Below are 22,321 nucleotides of genomic sequence, written 5' to 3'. Positions count from 1 at the left end.
TATCGCTTTGCTTGTGCCACTCGTTCCTCCTCATGCTCTTCCTCTGCTTCCTTCCAGAAGCCTCCTGCAGTGTGGGCTCTCCACAGCATTGCAGCTTCCTTCAGGGCACATCCACCGGCTCTGCTATGCCATCCTCCACGGGCTGCAGGCAGATACGTGCTCCACTCTGGATATCTGCAGCCTCCATGGGCTGCAGGGGTCAACCTGCCTCACCATGGTCTTCCCCACGGGCTGCAGAGGAATCTCTGCTATGGCACCTGGAGCACCTCCTCCTCCTCCTTCTTCACTGACCTTGGTGACTGAAGAGTTTTTTCTCTCACATATTCTCATTCCCCTCTCTCAGCTGCTGCTGCACAGCCATTTTTTACTCCTTTTTAAATGTGTTATCAAAGAGGCACTACCACTGTTACTTATTTGCTCAGCTTCGGCCAGCGGTGGGTCTGTCTCATAGCCGCCTGGAACTGGCTCTGCCCAACGTGGGGGCATCTTCTGGCATCTGCTCACTGAAGCCGCCCTGGAGTGTCCCCCTACCAAAACTCTGCCATGTAAACCAATGCAGTGTGTCTGGGAAGGTGGGTCAGGGGATGTCAGTGAGTTACAAGGTGATGGCTGATGGCTTTAGCAAATCCTCACAAGCAGGCTTAAAGATCATCAACCAGGCTTGGGCATCCCGCTTGGTGAAACACATCAAGGTCTTTCAGAGCCACTTCAGCATTTAATTTTCCACTTGTAACCGGTGCCTCTGACTGCCTGTTTCACCAGCCCCCAGCGATGGTCTCCTTGTCAGGCCATGCCCTCCATGGCCTTTTCAGTGATGGCCCTCAGTGGGACCTGCTGATGTGCTCAGAAACTTGAAGGTTTGCTGCTGACTCTTTACTTCCACAGAAGCTTGTTCCACCTTTCAGTTACTGCAGTTCAAACATTTGACACCAGAGGGCTCATAAACACCCAAAAAGCCCTAACAAGCCAAGTCTTGGGGCAGAGTTTTCCTCAAGTCCTCAGTTCTCATGTGGTTGATTAGTGAGATTTCAAGAGCCCACTCAAAGTGAAAAGAGTTGAATAATAAATAACAATAACAAAGCACTTGTTCTTTTTCTAGTTCTTTTCTTTTTTTTCTGATTACAGATTAAGTGAGGTCGGCTATCCATGACGGATGCTGTTCCTGAGCGCCTCCGAATGGACAGCCTTAGACCAATGGAAAAAAATGTTTTTCTGTCAAGCACAGATCCCAAGGCCCACCACAACACTCCCTGCTCGGACTCTCTCAGTCTTCCCTTTTTTTGCCTACTATGAGTCACATGGTGAATTCACAAAATCCCTCAATTCACAGAAGGAAGCAAAGAGACGCAGTTAATGAAGTGCTCTACTTTGAATAGCCAAACCTGCACTCATCCCAATGCATCAGGGATAAAGGATCCATTTCAAGTAGACTCTGCAGCACCTACACCAACTCCTGTTTAATTCCCTGCAGGGTAGGGTACAGGTGGCTCCTCTGCAGGTGGAGGCAGGGATGAGAGTGATCTCCTGTCATGTTGGAGAGCTGGGGTGCCATTGCCCAGGCTTCCTTTCCTACCCAAGGAAGAGAAACCAGTTGTCTCAACTGTGATGCTCTGACACAGCCTGTCTGGTGACCAGCTCCTGCTCCAGAAGTGCTCTTGTAGATCATGGGTCACCGGGGGAACCCAGTCCTATGTGGGGGCTTCAGTGCTGCAGCTCTTGCACTTCTGGCTCTTCCAGGGCATCTACCTGGCTGCCCTCCTGGGCAACGGCCTCATCGTCACTGCCATCGCCTGCGACCACCGTCTCCACACCCCATGTACTTCTTCCTCCTCAACCTCTCCCTCCTCAACCTGGGCTGCATCTCCACCACTGTCCTAAAATCAATGGCCAATACCCTCTGGGACACCAGGCCCATCTCCTACCTGGGATGTGCTGCTCACATTTTTTTAGATTCTCTTTCTAGTTGTAGCAGAATATTTCATTCTCACTGTCATGGCCTGTGACCGCTACGTGGCCATCTGCAAACCCCTGCACTATGGGGCCCTCCTGGGCAGCAGAGCTTGTGTCCACATGGCAGCAGCTGCCTGGGGCGGTGGGTTTCTCAATGCTGTGCTGCACACTGCACATACATTTTCTGTACCTCTCTGCCAAGGCAATGCTGTGGACCAGTACTTCTGTGAAATCCCCCAGATCCTCAAGCTCTCCTGCTCAGAATCCTACCTCAGGGAAGCTGGGGTTTTGTTGGTTAGTGCTTTTCTTTGGTTTATCTTAGTGTATCCGGGAGGCTGAGAAGGAGATAGCTCGTTACAAGCACAGCCTGAAGTGGACCCACAGCCCACGGCCAAACAGCCAAAACCTCCCACACTGTCACACACAGAAGGGAGGGGCACCAGCGACACAGGGGAATGGAAGCTTGTTACTGCAAAGACCAGCAGGAGGAAGAGACTTCCCCCAAAACCTGAGGTGCCCTTGCAGAACCGCTTCACTGCTCTGCAGAGTGAAGAGGAAAAACCCACTGCATCAGGAGAGGCGCTGGAGCTGAGTAAGGCCACCCGATCTGCTCCCCGTGTAACAACCAGTGCAACTCAGAAAAGGCGACGGGTGATAGCAGTAGGTGACTCTCTTCTGAGAGGCACGGAGGCACCCATTCACTGACCTGACGCACCCTCTGGAGAGGTGTGCTGCTTAGCGGGGGCTCGTGTCAGGGATGGCGCCGAGAGCAGTCCTCTGGCTGTTATCTGCTGCTGCTGTTTCACGTGGGCACCAGTGATGCATCCGGGAGCAGCCTGAAGACGATGAAGAAAGACTAGAGAGCCGTGGGAGCAGCGGTCAGGGACTCTGGGGTGCAGGTGGTTGTTTCATCCATCCTCCCAGTCAAAGAGAAGGGTTTGAAAGGTCCAGTCAAAGCTGGCCAGTCAATAAATGGCTACAGGACTGGTGCCACAGCCAGGGGTTTGGCTGCTTAGACCATGAGACTCACTTTGAGAAACCGGGTCCCCTGGGGCCTGATGGGGTCCACCTGTCAGAGAAGGGGAAGACCAGCTGGAGTGCATGGAGCTCCACCTGGAGATGGATAAGGAGCGGATCAAGAGCTTGTGGGTCAGGATTAAAGGGAGGGCAGGGACAGGTGACATTTCAGTCTGACACAAGCCACCCCACCAGGAAGACTGTGCAGATGAGGCCCTCTATAGGCAGATTGGAGCAGCCTCGCATTCACAAGCCCTGGTCCTCATGGGGGACTTCAGTCACCCTGATATCTGTGGGAGGGAGAATACAGCAGGGCATAAGCAATCCAGAAGGTTCCTGCAATGCGTCGATGACAACTTCCTTCTCCAAGTGACAGAGGAGCCAATGAGGAAAGGGACCACGCTGGACCTTGTTCTCACCAACATGGAGGGGCTGGTGGGGAATGTGAAGCTCAAGGGCAGCCGTGGCTGCAATGATCATGAGATGGTGGAGTTGAAGAGCCTTAGGGCAGTGAGGAGGGTGCACAGTAAGCTCACGTCCCTGGACTTCAGGAGAGCAGACTTGTGCCTCTTCAGGGATCTGCTTGGCAGAGTAGCATGGGATAAAGCCCCAGAGGGAAGAGGAGCCCAAGAAAGCTGGCTAATATTCAAGGATCACCTCCTCCAAGCTCAGGAGAGATGCATCCCAACAAAGAGGAAGTTGGGCAAAAATGCCAGGAGATCTGCATGGGTGAACAAGGAGCTCCTGGGCAATCTCAAAGAGAAAAAGGAAGCCTACAGAGGGTGGAAGCAAGGGCAGGTAGCCTGGGAGGAATACAGAGAAATAGTCCGAGCAGCCAGGGATCAGGTTAGGAAAGCTAAAGCACGGATAGAGTTAAATCTGGCCAGGGGCATCACGGGCAATAAGAAAAGCTTCTATAGGTATGTCAGTGACAAAAGGAAGATGACGGAAATTGTGGGCCCTCTCAGGGAGGAAATGGGAGACCTGGTAACCTGGGACATGGAGGAGGCTGAGGTACCCAATGACATTTTTTCCTTGGTATTCACTGGCAGGGGCTCCAGCCACACCACCCAAGTCACAGAAGGCAAAGGCAGGGACTGGGAGAATGAGGAACCATCCTCTGTAGGAGAAGACCAGGTTCGAGACCATCTGACGAACCTGAAACTGCACAAGGCCATGGGACAAGATGAGATTCACCTGTAGGTCCTGAGGGAACTGACAGATGGTCTTCTACCCGCCCTATGCTTTTTCGACCCTCAACCTTTGCAGTGGCACAAGCCTGGTCTGCCAAACACCTTCACTCCTGTCAGGCTTGTACAAGGCCCACACACATCTGGGCATGCCCAGTGTAAGCTGACCTCCACCCAAACCTGGAGCCCCCCTGACCTTGGAGGCTGGGAGGGCCCAGGTCCCCTCTGTCCGGGGCTGGGCACAGCTTCTCCCTGGGAACTTCCCTGAGGAGCACTCCTCGTGTGTGTCAGCCTGGCCCAGGTGGCACAGTGGCTGCTGGGGCAGGGCTGAAGTAGCTCAGCTGGGAGAGCGTTAGACTGAAGATCTAAAGGTCCCTGGTTCAACCCCAGGCTTCAGCAAGGACTTTCCCCCTTACATTTTTCCCTCTGCCTTCTTCCAGCCTGCCCCAGCCATGCTTGCTCCCTCACCTCTTGCCAGACCACTAGCGCTGCCCTGGAGCTGTGCATCTGCGGCTTAGAAGGAGCCTTCCTCCAGCGCCACAAGTGCCATCCTCCCACTGGGCAGGACTCTCCATTCAGTGCTGCCTTGGGGGTGGGGGGTCCAGCTGTCCCCCCTTCCCTGCTCCACAAAGATGGGGATCTCTCCTCTGTAGGGTCTCTGCAAAGACCCTGTTCCTCTCCTCTTTGTCACGCTTGATGGTGCACACTCTGCTCCCCTCCTCGTGCACCTCCTTCACCTTGTCTTCAGTTCCCAGACCAGAGGCCACCGTCCCACCAGTCCCAGGGAAGGGTACTCCCTGGAACCGAGGCCTGAATGGCAGCATCCTTCCTGCGGGGGGGTGTTACAGCCACATCTCTGATGTGCTCAGGACAGTTGGCAAAGCCATGCTGAGGGTCACCCACTGCAGTGCACGGGCGTCAGTGATGTTTAGTCCCACTCTGTCCTGAGTGGAGTTTCTTGGTCCCCTTTGACCCCCTGCTGCAGTGATTGATAAAACACCTCTGTGCCCCTCTCTGGGCATCAGCCCCATGGAGATGGAAGCCTGCCCTTCACCCCACCTCCAGGGATGCTGTGGGGCAGAGGAAGTGCAGGAGGAGGCCCAGTACCTGGATGAGGGTCTGTGAGATTTCTGCCTGTGTCTCCCCCACAACACACCCTGGGGTGTCAATAAGAGCCTGAGGGCACCTCACCCCAGGGAGGCCATGTCCCTCACCCTGTTGTACTGCTCCTCCTGTGGAGATGGGGACAGATGTGGCACAGAGTTGTGTTGTCCTGGGTGGCAGAGGAGGCTCAAGGGAAGAGGTTTGTTCCTCTCCATCCAAACACCCCAGGGTGGGCCAGAGCGTGGGAGCAGTGCCTGCAGCAAGAGCCTCCTTCTGCCCCATCACCCTGCAGAGACACTGAAGGGGCAGTGCTCTGCAGTGCAGCCCTGTGCCAGGATCAGGCCCCAGTGGAGAGGCAGTCCGGCCTTCCCCCATCGCAGGAGGATCCAAGTGCTGTTTTGTGCAGAGGGTCCCCGGGCACCCAGGGGACAACAGGGCTGCCTTGTCATAGACACGTCATGGGAGCAGAATGTCTCTTCTAGTGGCAAGTGTGAAGGGGATGTTGCTCAGTGGTCAAGCGCCCACTGTGCATGTGGGAGGTCCTGAGTTTGATCCCCGGCATCTCCAAGGGTGTTCTTCTCTGAATCCCCAGCCTCAGGCAGGCACAGGCTGGAGCTGGAGCCTCTGGTCCTCTCCAGGCACTGTGGGCCTGCCCTGCCCACCCAGGGCCTGGCTGTGGGGTGAGGAGGGCTCTGCCTCTTTTGAGCCCCCTCTCAGAAGAGAGGCAGGCGGCTGTGCTGGACCTGAGCTCAGGTCACTGCCTGCACCACAGACCCACCCCACCCACCACCCAGGGACAAGGTTGGGCAGCAGAGTGCCTGTGAGGAGATCTCAGGGAGGGGGGAGACATCAGCAGCACACGAGGAATCCTTTCTGGCTGCACTGAGAGATGTGGTGTGAGGGTGCTGCTCCAGCCCGGGTGTCCTTTGGAAGCAGAGCCACGCTGCCCTGGTGGCTTCCCAGGGTCTGAGATGGCCCTGTCTCCAGGTGGAGATCCCACACCACAAGGGAAGCACCCCTCTGTGCCAGCAGGTAGGGGTGTCTGAGCTGGATGAACCTGGACAGACCTGTGGGACTCCCATCTGGAGGGATGACACCTCTTACCCTGACCCTGTCTCCAGGTCCTCTTCCCTCTGCCATCGCCACTGGCTTGAGCAGAGCCTCAGCTCAGGGCACCCGGAGCTGTTGAGGTCAGGCACAGCCCTGCAGAGGTGGAACGGGTGGGGCCAGAACCCACCTCTTGTTCTAGGGGGCGTTTGGGGTCCCTGTTCACCCACGTGCCAGTGGGAAGAGCAAGACACAGGCCTGTCCACAGCTGTGCACAGGCAGGGAGGACCAGGAGATGGTGTCCCCACTGTTTCCCCACCAAAACTACCTGCAACCAAACCATGTGAGAAATGGCCTTTCACTGCAGGGTGCCCAGTCCCCACGAACAGTGGGCCCAAATTCAGACAAATGAGGTATAAAAGTGAAGCAAAGAAGAAGAGAGGTGGGAAAATCTTCTGAACACGAGATGATGGGTGCCAGGATGGACACTGACCTGTAAACTCAAGCTGCCCCGGATGGCGACCATAGAGAAGAGCCCATTGTCCTTCCCAGGCCACCTCCCCACTAGCCCTTCCCTCCCACAGCTGTGACAGTTCTCCCTGACTCTGGCACCTGGCAGAGCTTTGCCTCCTCCTCCTCCTCGTAATAGAGATGTGTGAGGGGGCAGAACACCTGAGCAGAAAGAGCCCGTTTCATGGCATTTTGGGGCCTGAACAGTCTGGCCCTGCAGGCTGGGTCCGGTCTTTGTGGCAAAGCGGGATTGTCACTGTGCCCTGGGTCTGTGCCTGCTCCTGCAGCTCCCACGGACCTGCCTGAGAGATGGGAGGGTGAGACCCCAACCCTCTGCACTGGTACCCCACGCTGGGCAGAGTGCGGCTGTGGAAAGCCCATGGGAGAGCAGCGTTCCCAGGGCGAGACCCCCTCGGCGATGGCTGACACATATGGTCACTGCATACATGGGACCAGCGTGGCCCAGGCAAAGCTGCAGGAAAGGACAACTGGGGAACCCCGGGATGAGGAGATGGGCGCTCGCACTGGGTGAATCACAGGACTTTGCAGAGAATCCTTTTTGCTGGAAAGTGTGACTGGCAGGGTGGAAATGTCTCTGTCAGCAGAAACATTTCCAAGGGACCATGGGCTCTCACAGCCTGCTGTCCCCAAGACATGTCTCTTCCCCACTCCCATGTTTTCCTTCTCTGTTCCCCCTAGTTGGCCTCAGGGAGACACTACAACTCCTGGGCAGGCAAGAAGAGCTCTGGCTCGAAGACTCAAAGGCTTTTAATAAGACCAAATACACGGGCACAGTATAAAAACAGGGGATTAAAAATAGAGCAACCGCCCAGCAGTTTCTGTTGCCCATGGAAAAGGGAGACGGTTCCCTGGTGCTCACGGCTCTCCCAGCTGCACAGACCTCTCCTCTCTCCTGGCTGCACCCCGCTGCATGGCAGGGATGTGCTCTCCTGGCCCGGGGCTCAGGGACTGCTGTGCACTGAGATCCAGTCTCACAGGCTCTGTGTCCTCAGGGAGATGCGCCAGAGACACCTCTTCAGCATCATCGTAGCCTGTGCTCTCTGGGGACAGGGAACAGACATCCCCCTTAGCTCCAGGGGCCCCAGCACTTCTCTGGGAGCGCAGGGCTGCCTCTGCAAGCAGCAAGGCATGCTACTGCATGTTCACCCCATGGGGTGCCCCTTCTGGACTCTACATCTCCTTCCTCCCTTCTCACCAGTCCGGAGATGTTCAGCTCCCTCTCTCACCGTTACTTCCCCCAAGGAAAACTCCTGGGGCAGGTGGCCCCGTCCCAGCAGGTCGGGCTCTCAGTATGGCAGCGATTCATCCAGCACCAGGGATGGCACCCCAGGAACCGGCAGCGCTATCTCCCCCTCTCACCTCCGGGTGCATCCTTGGGCCCTGCTCCTTCCTCTGGCACCCTGGGCATTTCCCAGTCTTCCTGCCCAGGGGCAGGATCTTCCCCCGGGTCAGAAACCTCCCTGGCATCATCATAGCCATCCGCTGGGTCACCTCCGGCCAGGACAGGGACGTCTGGAAGGAGAGGGGAGCTGGTGGCAGTGAGAAGATATATCTGCAGAGCAGAGGATGGGAGGACGTGCAGGGACATGGGGCTCAGACATTGGTGTTGGCAGCCCCACAAAAGACCCCCCCATGTCCTCTCCAACTCTGACGCTGACACCCAGTGACACTGCTGTCCATCACATGTCTTCAGGGAGGAGAGATCCACCCCTTCCTGCTCCACATTACCTGGGGCTGGCCCCGGACCATCCTCCTCCTTGCTGTCCCCGGGGTAGGACTGCAGCTTGGTCAGGGACCCCTCTGAAGAGGCGCCTGGAGAGAGGCACAATGGGTGTTCCAGGAGTGCGCTCTGCTGACACGGCTTGTGGCCAGTGCTGCTGGGGATGGGGGACCCACAGAGCCACGGCTGCATGGGGACGAGGGCTGAGGACTCACCCTGCTCTCCTGGGACAAACCCCTTCTCAAAGGGCCTCCCAGAGCTGCCCTGGGACAGCCCCTTCCCTCACCCCTCATGTGTCCCCCAGGGTGCCGGGGCAGGCAAAGAGGGGCCATCCCCAGCTGGGGCGGGCAGAGCTGGTGGGGAGAAAGCTTCTCTCCTGGGACCAGGACCTGTCTGCTCTCCCCACACACCCCACAGCCCCAGAGCTGCAGGGACCATGGGCCAGGGGGCTGCAGAGGGTGTCAACCCTGGGTGGGGACCAGGGGGAAGGCACTGTAGATGTGTCCTCAATGAGGGACGCGCACCAACCTGAGCCGCTGAACCTTGCCTGCTTCTCCCATGCTGGGCTGTAACCAATCTCCTCGTACACAGCCTCAGGGAAGGGCTCCTGAGCTCTCTCAGAGCCTGCGGACAGAGGCAGAGCTGGCCCAGGGGTGGTCAGAGAGAGGATGGCATTCCGCAGGTAGGAAACACCTATTCCCCCAGCTCTGCCTCTACCACTCACTGACAGCCCACACCAGCCCTGGCCTTGCCAGGAGGCATCTTCCCCTGGAAGGGACCCACCTCTTCGCCCAGCCCTGGCGCGTTGCACTTGCCCGGCCAGGAGGGCCAGGAGCAGGCAGAGAAGGGCTCCCAGGATGATGCAGATGATGACGGGCATTGAGAGTCTCCCGCTGCCACTCAGACGGCCCCGGGTGAGATCTGCATGGCAGGAACACAGAAAGGGCAGTACCAGGCCTGGGAGAGGTGAGGGGCTGGGACAGCCCAGTCCTGATCCCCACTGCATCTTGACTAGGGGACTCCAGGGCATGAGGGATGGGCACGCTCCATCCTAACTGGGTAAATGACAGCCCTCCCAAACTATCCGCCCACCGCTACCCTGGTGCCTCCTCCTGGGAGATTCACACCCCAGCAATGAGCCCCTTCCATCCGGCTGTGGGTCACAGCATGGCCCCAAGAAGACCCATCGCCAGTGGGGAGGACAGGTTACCTGCTCGAGGGGTTGGTGCTGCCGTCCTGGGTGCATCTGCAAGGAAGGAGAAGGAGAATAGGGCTGATGGGTGGGTGTGCAGGTACCAGGGAGCCTCCTCTCTGTCACATAGTGTGTGTGTGTGCACACGTGTGCATGTGCAGACATCCCTGATACATCCCACCCAAACTGCCCCTCCTGCACGGCTGGTGAGGGTGGCCAGAAAGGAGCCCAGGGCCCTACTCTGGCCTCAGGGCAGGACAGAGCAGGCAGCCTGGGAGATGCCCCTGGGGGCTGCAGGGCCCTGCAGGCAGAAGCTGGAGGACATCCAGCCCCACAGAAGCTGCTGCCCACTTGGCAAAAGGCTCCCGTGCTCTGCAGCGATGGCCTTGCTCTCAGGACCTCTGGAGCCATGATGGGACCCAATGGGGAAAAGGCTCCTTGCTGATACCCTTGTGAGGAGCATCAGCCCTGCCGCTCACCTGAGCAGCGCACAGCAGCGTCCTCCTTATGGCGGCAGGCACCGCTGTCCCCATGCCGGGCCCAGCAGTCCTGCAGAGATGGCTCTGTCCCCCGGCACTCCACCTGCTCCAGCCAGATGGGGCCCGTCCCCTCCCCAAATGCAGCCTCGTGCAGGGCAGACACCGCAGGGCCACAGCCCAGCTGCCTGCATGCCACCTCGGCATCCCGCATGTCCCACCAGTCGTCACACACCGTCCCCCAGGAGCCACGGTGCCAGATCTCCACTCTGCCAGAGCACCCGTTCTCGCCTCCCACGGCACGAATCTTCTCCCTGTCTGGAGAAGGCAGAGAGCTCCCAGTGCAGCGGGACAGCAGGCAGAGCCCTGCCACACGAGAGGAGCACGCGGAGGAGCAGCTACCTGTGCAGCTCGTGGTGCTGGGGCATGCAGCCGTTGGGGCCGGGGGCAATTCTGGCTGACGCCCTGCAGAAGGAAATGCTGCGGTGAAGGGGCTGTTGCAGGGCATGGTGCAGCAGAGAGCGGGGCTGCGCTCTGCTCGTGCCACTTCACTCACGGCAGCACCTGAACCCCGGTCACTCAGGGGACACGCAGTGTGAGGGACCCTGACTGCTCAGCCCCAAAGGGACCCTGGACCTCACAGCAGCAGCAGGGTGTCCATGGAAGGGACACTGCTGGGACCCCTGGCTGTTCCCTTCTGAGACTTTGCCTCCAAAAACCTCTTCCCTGCCCAGGCAAAGCTGGGAGCCCGGCTGGCAATTCCCCTGCTGGTGAATGTGTGGGGCTCTGAGGGCTGAAGTCCCATTTTTGCTACCAGCAGCAGAAGTATCTGGCATGGAAAGGAAGAGCCTCGGCAGAGCCTGTCTCTGTGTTTTACTGTGCCCAGAAGGGAGCAGGAGCTGGGGAGAAGCTGGTGCCCGGGTAGCTCAGAATTACCATTGCAGGTGATGTGGGTCTCATCTTGCAGGTCATCACATGACTGTGGGTTCCAGGGATCAGACAGACACTGCCAGAAGGAGCTGTTTCTCTCCCCACACTCCACATGATCCAGCCAGGCAGGGCCAGACAGCCTGCCGAAGGGCAGTTGTGTTTCCAGGGTCTGTATGTCCCCGCAGCCCAGCTCCTTGCATGCCAGCGACATCGTTTTGCGAGTCATTGAGTTGGAGCAAACGCTCCCCCACGTCCCATTGTAGAAAACCTGCAGGCGCCCGGAGCAGTTGTTGCTGTTCTCCAGCCTCAGGGCCACGAACTCTGGGAGGAAAGGCACCGAGGGGGAACAGGCTGGTGTGGGGCTGTGGCAGCAGGGACGCCTCTGCACAACCCACACCCTCAGCCAGGCAAAGGAACGGCCAGCAAGTCCCTCTTGCACCCACGGGCAGAGAAATGTCCCTGATGGACAGACAACCCTGCCCTCCCTGCAAACCATCAGGGACAGCTGAGCTCCCCAGGGACCCCCGAAGGGACTGAGGGGACCTGTGGGTGTGTGTCCCCAGGATGGGCTTTGTCAGGGGCTCAGAGGTGGCCAGTAACAGCCTCGGCCATTGCCGGCCCTCCCCTCGTCCCAGCCTGCCTGGGCACTGGGCTCCCACCACAGCCCCTGGCACAGACCTGAGCAGATGACTCCTGCGTCCTCTTTGTGCCCGCAGTCGTGCTGCCCCCAGGACCCTGCCGGGCAGTCCCAGAGAGCAGCTTCAGCCCCGGAGCAGTTCACTCCATCCAGCCAGATCTGACCAGAGCCTTTCCCAAACCGAGTGGAGCCAACCACCTCCACCGCCCCTCCACAGCCCAGCTGGCGGCAAACGACAGCAGCATCGGACAGGTCCCAGTCGTCATCACAGACAGTCCCCCAGCGTCCCTGGTAGTAGACCTCCACTCTCCCAGCGCAGCGCCCAGGCCCGTTCACCAGCTGCACCCGCCGGCTCCCTGCAGCAGGAGGAAACCCCAGCTGCCTTCACGGGCTGGCTGCCCACCCAGCCCAGAGCCTGGGGGGCCCTGCGGTGCCACTCACCCCAGCAAATGACCCCCACGTCCTCGGCAATCCATGCATCCAGTGCACTCTCAGGCAGGGAGGTGTTGCAGAGGGTCAGGTTGGCCTCGCGCCCTGCGCACCGGACCCCTTGAAGCCCCACAGGACCCGTCCCTCGCTGAGGCTTCGGGGGGTTGTAGGCTGTCTCTGCCTCTCCGCACTGCAGCTGCCGGCACACCACGCTGGCCTCCTTCAGATCCCACTGGTCATCCAGGACTCTGCCCCACGTCCCGTGCTGGAAGATCTCCACTCGCCCATCACACCGGCTTCCTCCACCCACCAGCCGCAAGGATGCAAAGCGATCTGGGCCTGGGGAGAGCAGCCATGCCCCAGTCCTTGGTGGCATCGGGGAGCCCGGCAGCCTGAAGCATGTCTCCAGGCTCTGGCACCCTTGCAGAGGGGCCCAGAAGGGAAATTCCTTGCAGAAGGAGCTCGCCTGCCTGCCTCCAGCCCCCAAGGAGAGCTCCTTGTCCAGGGCTCCATGGGGTGCTTTCCCAGTCCCCGAGCCTTCCTGAGTAAGACGCCAACTTTGCTCTTGGTGGGGCAGAGCCACAGAGCATGTCCCTGCCAAGGCAGTTGGGGCAGCTCCCGCAGGAGGGAGCAGCAGCCAGAAGTGGCCACTACTGAGACACGGGAGAGATGCGTCTCTGCCATCCTGCATCCCTTGGGATGGGCAACTGGGAGCCAGAGCAAAGTGGGCCTTTGCCATCAAATGGGCAAAATTTGGGTCCTGTGCTGACCAGAAGCCAGCCCCACTCTGCAGCTCACCCCCAGGTCTGATGCTGCTCCTGGTGGCCCCCGGGCAGCACCTCTGGCTGTGGGATTGGGCTCTGTGGGACTCTCTGTGGGGTGGGACAGGGCTGCCTGCAGGCAGAGGGATGGAGACAAGCCCCACAGCCACATCCCTGGCCCACCCCACTGTGGGAAGGTAAAGGAGTCTGGGCCTGGCGGTGGCCCCAGGGCCAGAGCTGCTGCCCTGAGGGGGAAAGACACTGACCCCCGTTCAGTCCTCTGCTCCGTCACAGCGGAGTAGTCAGTCTGAGCAGGAAAAGTGCTCCAGATGTCCCCTGGTGACGCCTTGCACTGCCACAGGGCCCCCTGCTTTGGGAGACCATGTAGCACGTAGCGAGAAAACAGAGTTAATGGAGTGTTTTCCCAGCACTCACCTGAGCATATGACAGCAGCGGTGTTCCCATGGGAGCACGGTGACATCCCCAGGGCAGTCACTGGGCACTGGCCCAGGTGGGATTCAGTCCCGTCACAGTGGAATGAGTCTCTCCAGATGGGGCCAATGCCTCTCCCAAAATGCCCTCTTCTGGGAACAGACTCAGCGAATCCACAGTCGAGGTGACGACAGAGAACGTGTGCGTCCAAGAGATCCCAGTGGGAGGCACAGAGGGTGCCCCAGGTCCCCAGCACCTGGACCTCCACCCTCCCCTCACACGCCGTGCTGCCGTTCACCAGCCTGAACCCTGTGAACTCAGGGACAGAGAAGGATGAGAGAGGGTGGACTTGTGTTCTCACTCTCTCAGGAGCTGGAAGAGAGGCCAAATGGAGAGGACCCTGTCATCCTTCTCCCTCTGCATGATTTTTTTGGCTGCAGACAACCACATCACCCCTTCTCTCCTCATGCCCAGCACAGCACGGTCGCTGCCCTTCTCCCCCATCCCCAGCACGCCCCTTGGTGTTTAACACTCCAATGTGAGTCCTTACGTGTGCAGGTGACACCAGCAGCGTTCATGTGGGTGCAGGGCTGGTCTCTGGGGGACCCCTTGGGGCAGAACATGAGGAAGGATTCATTCCCCACACACTGGAGCTCCCTGTTCCACATGGGACCAACCCCTTCTCCAAAGTGAGCTGCCCCATGGACAGACAGGACTGTGCCACACTGGAACTCCCTGCAGACCACGTCGGCAGCTTTGGGACCAAAGTCTGAGTCACAGACGGTTTTCCATTGATTCCCATCATGGATCTCCACTCGTCCTGAGCAGGGGTTGTCCCCTCCAACCAGCTGGACAAATCCTGGAGAAATCAAAGACTCCTGCGATTTCCCAGAGCCCTCTGGGATTCACGGGCCCATGTCCCACCTGGTTTCTGAGGTGGCCACAGGCAAACAGCCCCACAAGCCTCTCAGCAGCTCCCAGTGGGTTCTGCTGGCACAAATACCCCAGGGACACCCTGCCGCTCCTCAGACATCAGCACAGCACTTGCGGTCTTGCTTCTCTCCCAACCCCCAGGTGTAGGCACTGCTCAGACAAACTCCTGCCATTTTGGAGACCTTGAGCTCCCAGGCAGCACCCAGAGCACGTTGGGGCCCAGGGACATGGGCTCAGACCCTGTCGGCTGCTGCAGCCTGCTCTGCCCATCGAGCTCAGGGCCAGGCTGAGGAACCCCTTGGAATCGCACAAAACACACCCTTCTCTCAGGGCGGTCTCAGGCTGTTGGGACACTGCTGTTAGATGGGACATGTCACATGGTACAAGTGTGGCACGGCTACATCAGCAGTCGGAGTCTGTGCCAGCCCCTGACTCTGGCACCTGCCTCAGTCAGGGCCAGGAACACAAATGTGGCCATTAACGGGAAGGCAGAGGGTAGGAGAGCGGGAGAGGAGCAGCCCTGGGCTGACACCAACTCCCATTGCAAGGCCGGCACTGAGCAGCGCCAGAATGTGCCGGCAAAGCCCCTGTGACACAGGGCAGCCCGGGCCTGGGGCAGGTGGGTCAGCACTGCCTGCACAGTGCCATGTCCCCATGGGCTGGCTCTTGCAGGGTGACCCTGGGAGAGGAACGGGTTGCTGTGTGCCACCCTGCTCCTCTGCCCAAGGCCAGCGCTTTTCCCCTTTGAGCAGCCCCTTTGCTTTGGCTGAGGAACTTCTGTCTGCCGGAAGACACAACCCGAAACCCCCTGGCCACTCTGTGCCCTTCCCTTGGGCTGTGGGTGGCCATCTGAGCAGCTCTTGGTGCACCTGGCACAGGGGAACCTAGCCCTCGGCAATGCCAGAAAGGTCCTGGCTGAATTGGAGGAGAATCACAGAATCACAGAATGGTCAGGTTGGGAAGTCCCAGTCCCACCCCCTGCCAGAGCAGGGGCACCTACAGCAGTTGCACAGGATGGCGTGCAGGTGGGTTTGGAATGTCTCCAGTTTGGGAGACTCCACCACCTCTCTGGGCAGCCCCTGCCAGTGCTCTGCCACCCTCAGAGTAAAGAAGTTCCTCCTCATGTTAAGATGGAACTTCCCATGGTCAAGTTTGTGCCTGATCTCTCTTGTCCTGTCACTGGACACCACTGAAAAAAAAGACTGGTCCCATCCCCCTGGCACCCCTCCTCTAAGCATTAAAAAAAGATGAGAACCAACAAAAAATGCGGGTCATGGAGGGGGATTCATCTCCCAGACTCAGGCTCTGACTGAGGGTGGGCTGGGCCATCCTGGGGCCTGGCAGTGGGTGGACGCCCAGGGTGGGATCCCACTGGTCTTTCCTCAGGCACCAGGGACACCGGCAATGACAGCCCCAGCTTGGCAGTGCACCAGTCACACCGCACCCTGCTCTGGCATCCATTCACGGCTCCCAGAGGGCACAGACAGGTCCCTTCCCCTGTCCCGGTCCCAAAGGTGCGGAACGGGTTGGCTCCTTACCTGAACATATCACTCCAGCATCCTCAGAATGATCACAGTTGTGTTGACCCCATCCATAGTGTGTACAGTCAGACAAGGCAGACTCATTGCCGTGACACTCAACATCATCCATCCAAATGGGGCCAGATCCTGCCCCAAAGTGTCCGTTCCGAGGAGCTTCAAGAGCAGACCCACAGCCCAGCTGCTTACAAACCACCGCAGCATCATCCAGGTCCCAGGAGTCATCACACACGGTCCCCCACTGGCCCTGGTGTTTCACCTCCACTCTCCCAGCACAGCGCCCACCGCCGTCCTCCAGCCTCACCTCTGCAGCCCCTTCAAACACAAACATGGGACTGGTCAGGAGAACACTGAGCCCCAGACTGCAGGTCTGGGGTCCCCCCTGCCTGGGCCAAGCCACGGCCACCAGGGTGGGAGCCCTCTCCCCTCCGGTCTTTCCCTGGGGGAGTGTGGGTGACCCTGCACTCCCCGTGGGCTGTGCAGGCTGGGGGTGCTAACTCCAGACCCACGGGGCCATTTGTTGCCCCACAGCCCTCAGCACCTCCTCCCATCCCAAAGGCCCCCTGCCCTTGCCCACCCAGGAACTGTACCCCCAGGCCCTGCACAAGGCACCTGCTCCTCCCCAGACCAGCACCCCTTAACAGCACCGTGTCCCCAGGCCTGAAGCTCCGATAGCACACCACCTGCCCTGGCACAACAAAAACCTACCACCCCAGGGCTTTCCATGTCCCAAGGGAGTGCCGACACAGTCCTGAGCATCGCCCAACCCATGTCCCCTTCCAGCTACTGGCATCACTGCTGGGGCCCCAAGAAGGACATCTCCACGTGCAGATGCCCCAGTCCCCTTCTCTGTGTGGAGCACAACTTCCCTCCTGGTGTTAGGGTCCCCAGAACCTGGGGGCAGATAGCAGCACACAAACCCTCTAGGGCGATCTGCAGGTTTGCTAAGCCCTGGGGACTGCTGAGTGCTGCTGTCATCAGCTGAGCCACCACCAACACCAGAGGAACAGCACTGGGGAACAGGCGATCCCAAAAGGGTACCCTGGGATGGGGTGTCTATAAATGCAGCCAGAAATGAGCTGACCTAAATACTGGAGCCCTGGAAGTGGAGATACCCTCTCCTACCCAGATAGATGCAGGAAAAGGCATGGAGTCCAAAGACCTGAACGCCCTCTGACCCTCACCTCAGTGTCAGCTACAAGGAAATCCCATTCCCAGAGATATCCCGATGACCCCACTGGTGCTCACTAGAAGGGAGCCAGCACTTACCTCTGCAGAGCTGAACCAAGAGGAGCAGCCCCAGCACCAGACGGGAGATGGATCCCTCTATTCCCCTCCTTCGACTCCTGCTCTGCTGGCACGGCTCTGCTGCACCCTGTTCCCGGTCACGGCTCCTGGGGACTCATGGGGATGATGATGATGGGAGGGTAATATATCTCTGCAGATGCCGACCCAGCTGCAGGAGGAGCCAATTGAAGCAGCAGCACCTTTTTAGACGTTATCGGGAGCTATCTCCCCTCCGACACAGCCCAGCCCTCCAATGAACTCCTCCAGCGCCGTTCATGACCATATATGAAGGACATACATGTCCCACTGCGTGTATCACAGTCGCTGTGGTGGCGGATTGTCATGGGACAAGCTGGGTGTGGAGGGAATATGAGTCGGTCACTCCTTGCACCTCGCTGTGGGGACTGGGAGCACTGAGCGTCTCTTCTGCTGGCCTCATCCATGAACCCAAGTGACAAGTGTCCAGCTGTCCCTGAGCTGTGGGAGCCATGGAGCTGGGACTGCACAGGGGTCTGTGTCAGGATGGGGAGGAAACCACCCCTGCCCCTGCTACAGACCCCTCTGTGCTGGGAGCAGCAGCCGGGAAAAGGCCTTGCCCAGGTCAAGAGCTCCATCCCAGCAGTGCTGGCTTGTCCAGGCCTCCCCAGAGAGCCCATGGTCGGTCCCTCGCAGCAGCTGGAGCTGGGACACGTCCCTGCCCTGGCAGCAGACATGCAGCCCAGAGGCTCAGACGTGTCCCTGACTCTCAGCGTGTCACCGAGGGGCTGTTATTCCCCACGGGCGGATCGGGAGCTGGAGCCTGCAGGTGCACAACCCACAGCCCACGTGGCCTCGCAGCGCTCCCCGCGCTCCCCCCGCAGTGCCCGGGCAGGAAGTCTGTGGTTTCCTCCTGGCGCCGTGCCCAGGCACATCCCTGCCGTGCCCCCGAGACACCCCCACCCCGACTGCTCTAGCCAGGGCTGCAGGGGCTGCTCCTTCGGCCTCGCAGGCACGCCGCCGGGCAGCTCCCGTCCCCCATGAGGCCCCTGTGATATACGCGGCCGCTCTGCACCGACCCCACGGCCACGGGGTTCCATCGGTGACGTGACCTCACATCCCTCCTCCTGCCAAAGCTGTGTGCTCATGGGTTATACTGACGGTGACCTCACACTCTCCTACTTCTGCCGCTGTGTGCTCAGGACCTATACTGATGGTGACCTCACTATGGGCTTCTGCTGAGGATGGTTCTTCCAAAAGTCCTTATTTGGGTGGGGTCTAAATATTCTTTTCACGACATCAGAAGCACCCACACAACCATATGCCTACTTCTTGCATAAAAGCTACTCTGGCACCCGTGAGATCACAAGATCATTCCAAAGCCACGTACATATTCTTGGCCTATCTGCCACTCAGCCTCTGATGATGTCAGAGCATCTAAGCCTGACATGGGCCTGCTCCTGGTGATGTCAGAGCATCTAAGCCTGACATGGGCCTGCTCCTGGCCTATCAGGTGTTCGGACAACAGTGACCTCACAAACACGTACACAAGCTATTGCTTGGCTCTTAACCTATCAGAAACTCAGGCACCAGTGATACCACAACAATCGACACAACCCAGGGGTCTGCTCCTGGCCTTTTAGACACTAGGACAGCATTGACCTCACCAGCACCTAAACAACCCCTGGGCCTCTTCCTGGCCAATCAGCTAATTGGTCACAAATGACCTTGCAAACACCTACACAAGACAGGTGCTTACTCCTGGCCTACCAGATTCTCAGGCACCTGTGACCTCTAAATATCCAACGCAACACACGTTTCTCCTGGCATGCTCAGGCACCAGTGACTTCACAAGCACCTACACAATCCATAGGCCTGTTCCGGGCCTACTAGCTACTCAGGCATGAGTGACCTCATAAGGACAGACACATACCATGGGTCTGCTCCTGGCCTGTCAGGTACTGAGGCAAGGACGATCTCACAAAACCTACACAAGCCATGGGTCAGCTCATGGCCTGTCAGCTGAGAGTGACCTTATAAGTACGTATCTGCCCACCTGCCATGTGCTTCCTGGTGAGGTACTCAGGCTCCAGTGACCTCACAAGCCCCTATACAAGCTGTGTACCTGGTCCTGTCTTATCAGCTACTCAGCCGAGAGTGACATCACAAGTACATACACAAACCGTGTGTCTCCCTCTTGCCTATCAGCACCACAAGCACCAGTGACCTCACAGGCTCGTACAAGAGCCCTGGCCTTGCTCCTGCTCTATCAGCTACTCTGGCACCAGAGACCTGACCACCACATACCTACCTATTTGCTATCTGCTCACCTATGAAATAGGAGGAAAGAAGTGACCTCACAAGCTCCTACACAAACCATAAGCCTCCTCTTGGCCTGGTCTCTCAGGCAGCAGAGGCCTCAGAGGCACATACCAACCTATTTGCTCTGTGCTCATACTTTAGGGGTGACCCAAGCCAGTAGCTAAAACCCCTCTCAGTCACTTGCTCACTCCTCCACAGCAAGATGTGGGAGAAAACTGGAAGGGCAAAAGGAAAAAAAGAAAAAAAAAAAACCAACAGAAAAAAAAATAGGGCTGAGATAAAGACAATTTAATAAGGGCAGAGAAAAAAAAGGCAAAAGAAAGAAGTGAAGGAGAAGCAATCACTCTCACCAGAAGACCAATGCCCACTCAGTCTTCAGGCAATGGCTACTTTGAAGAAATTCCCCTCACAGGTTTAGCGCTGAACAAGGAATAGTTTGGCATGGATCATCTCTCTGGTCCATTTAGATCATCTGTCTTGACTTTGTCTCCTCCAAGACTCTTGCCCACCCTCAGCCTCCCAACTGTGGGTGCAGAGTGAGAAACAGTGAAGGCCTTGATGCTATGCCAGCACTCATCAGCAAATGCAACATCAGCGTGTTCTCAGCACTGGATTAGCCACCAGCACAAAGCACAGCACCATCTCATCTGCTATCAGGGAAATCAACTCCATCCCAACCAGACTCAGGACAATCTCCACCCCTTATTCCATACCGTTTGCATCCTGCTCAGGTCCTGCAGTGTTCAATGCATTTGCAGCAACCACCAGCACCCCCTTCCCCATCCTTTGACATGACATACACACAGCGTACTGGGTTTGGCTGGTGTGGCTCAGGTGGACGTGGACAAGTCCCAGCCCACTGCTGACTTCTCCCCTCACTCGGTTAGTTGGAGTTTTTTGAAAATTTCCATCAGACCATCAACTTAAGGACAAGGCAGAACATGTAGCACTGCCCTGCACCCCACGGTGGTCTGACAGGGATCTGTCATCTCCTCCAGAACCATGGGGAAAGGGAGCTCCCCACCACCACCCAACTTCTTGGCAGGACACCTCAAAATGTAGTTTGCAGTTCACTGGCCCATTGGCTGTTTTCTCTCGAGCACGTGGTACTTTTGGGGAAGCCCTTTGAGTTTTTTCTGCTTTGACCCCATGTGCATGTTCTTCTGCAGGTGGCATTTTGTCCTGGTTTTCCATTCTCATAGCCAGCATGGCCTGTGTCTTGCAGCACCGCTCAAAGCCCAGACTCTGCCCCAGGCAGCCCGCGTGGCCACCCTGCAGCGCTGGGCTGGGCTGTGGGGGCCTCCCAGTGCTGCTCACAGGAATGGGCCCTTCTTTGCACCTGACAGGATTTGTTCTGGGGGCCCCATGGAGGTCTCCAGGGAGGGGGCAATAGTACCTGGGCATGTCGCAGCTTGTCCGTGCCCCACCACTTTTTTGGCACTCCTTCGCCCTCTTGAATTCCCCCCAGCCCCGACCTGCCAGGGCATGTTCTGCCGCCTGGTAAAGTGGGGGACCCCGACCTGGAATTTTCCTTTTGTTTCTGCTCACACTTAAACTTTACTTCTGCAGTATATTAAATCATATTAAAGATGGTTTTATCCATTTCATACCTCTACTTTTGTGAGTATGTTAATTCGTGTAGCTTCAGAAATGTTTATTTGTGAAAAATGTGTATATGTATAAACATATATAAAAGGATGATTATAAAAAAAATACTGTACCTATTTATATATAAATAATTATTTTGCTACTAGAATTATACACTTCCTTTCAGAGATCTATTTCCATAGATGTCTATATTGAATATAAAGGTATATATTTCATATCCAAGCATTTCCTAGGCCAAAGGAGGCAGGCAGCCAATCACAGGGGCTGCCTGAGAACACATGGGTGTTGCTATGTCACAAGATGGCCATTAGCCAATCCAGAGTAATATGATGTTTAACAAAATTGCTGCTCACTGCCATGAATGGCAGCACCCTGACCTAAAATGGTGGTCAAACCAAAATGGCGGCCCCTGTGCATGTAGGGGAAGGGCCTTCCGGGTCTGATGTATTTCCGGGTGAACTGGAGTCCTGAGTCCTGCCAGCCAATCACAACAGAGCACATGACCAGAAGAGAGAGTGTCTTCCGGGGCCAATGGCCCTGTGGCTGCTGGGAGGCGGTGGGACTATTTGTTTTCCTGCCGAGTGGTTGATAACACCCTCAGGTTTGTGGTTGTTGCTCCGCAGTCGAGGCCTTTTGTGCTCCTCACACCACCCCGCCAGCGCGTAGGCTGGAATGCACAAAGGGTTGGGAGGAGACACAGCCGGGAGAGCTGCCCCCCACTGACCAACGGGATGTTCCACACCGCATGACGTCGTGCTCAGCATATAAACTGGGGGAAGAAGAAGGAAAGGGGGACTTCTGGAGTTATGGCGTTTTGTCTTCCCGAGTAACCGTTCCGCGTGATGGATCCCTGCTTTCCTGGAGATGGCTGAACATCTGCCTGCCCGTGGGAAGTCGTGAGGGAATTCCTTGATTTGCTTTGCCTGCGTGCGCGGCTTTTGCTTTACTTATGCACCTGTTCCCGTCTCAACTCACGAATTTCCTGACTTTTGCTCTTGTGATTCTCTCCCCCATCCAACTGGGAGGAGTGAGCGCGTGGCTGTGTGGTGCTTCGCTGCTGTCTGGGGTTAAACCACGGCACTTGTGCTCCCAGCCAGAACGAAAGTTTTAAAAAAAAAACAATCTCCAGCCACTTTGGAGCTACTGAAACTTGTTTCACTGTCAGTGACACTTTCATTTGCAGCACTTTGGGAATTAAATAGCCACACCAACCTGAAAGTAATGGCTCCTGCCAGAGTTTA

General features: G+C 57.6%; 1 protein-coding gene across 1 annotated transcript in view; it reads right to left on the bottom strand.

The window, feature by feature from the left end:
• The window catches only part of LOC309683937 (scavenger receptor cysteine-rich domain-containing protein SCART1-like), a gene marked incomplete at both ends in the record, with an annotated part of 39,059 nt that overhangs the window by 7,298 nt on the left and 9,440 nt on the right, over positions 1-22,321 (bottom strand). The window contains 10 exons of the mRNA XM_082499913.1: positions 7,815-7,879; positions 8,568-8,651; positions 9,088-9,183; positions 9,343-9,480; positions 10,231-10,545; positions 11,164-11,478; positions 11,836-12,150; positions 12,236-12,556; positions 13,420-13,725; positions 13,967-14,275. Of these exons, the coding sequence (XP_082356039.1) occupies positions 7,815-7,879; positions 8,568-8,651; positions 9,088-9,183; positions 9,343-9,480; positions 10,231-10,545; positions 11,164-11,478; positions 11,836-12,150; positions 12,236-12,556; positions 13,420-13,725; positions 13,967-14,275 (2,264 nt within the window). The remainder of the gene's footprint in view (positions 1-7,814; positions 7,880-8,567; positions 8,652-9,087; positions 9,184-9,342; positions 9,481-10,230; positions 10,546-11,163; positions 11,479-11,835; positions 12,151-12,235; positions 12,557-13,419; positions 13,726-13,966; positions 14,276-22,321) is intronic.

Source organism: Vanellus vanellus (genome assembly GCF_965231255.1).
Source record: "Vanellus vanellus genome assembly, contig: HAP1_SCAFFOLD_35, whole genome shotgun sequence".
NCBI lineage: Eukaryota > Metazoa > Chordata > Aves > Charadriiformes > Charadriidae > Vanellus > Vanellus vanellus.
Note: the sequence above shows the minus strand (reverse complement) of the source record. Positions and strands in the feature narration are given on the sequence as shown.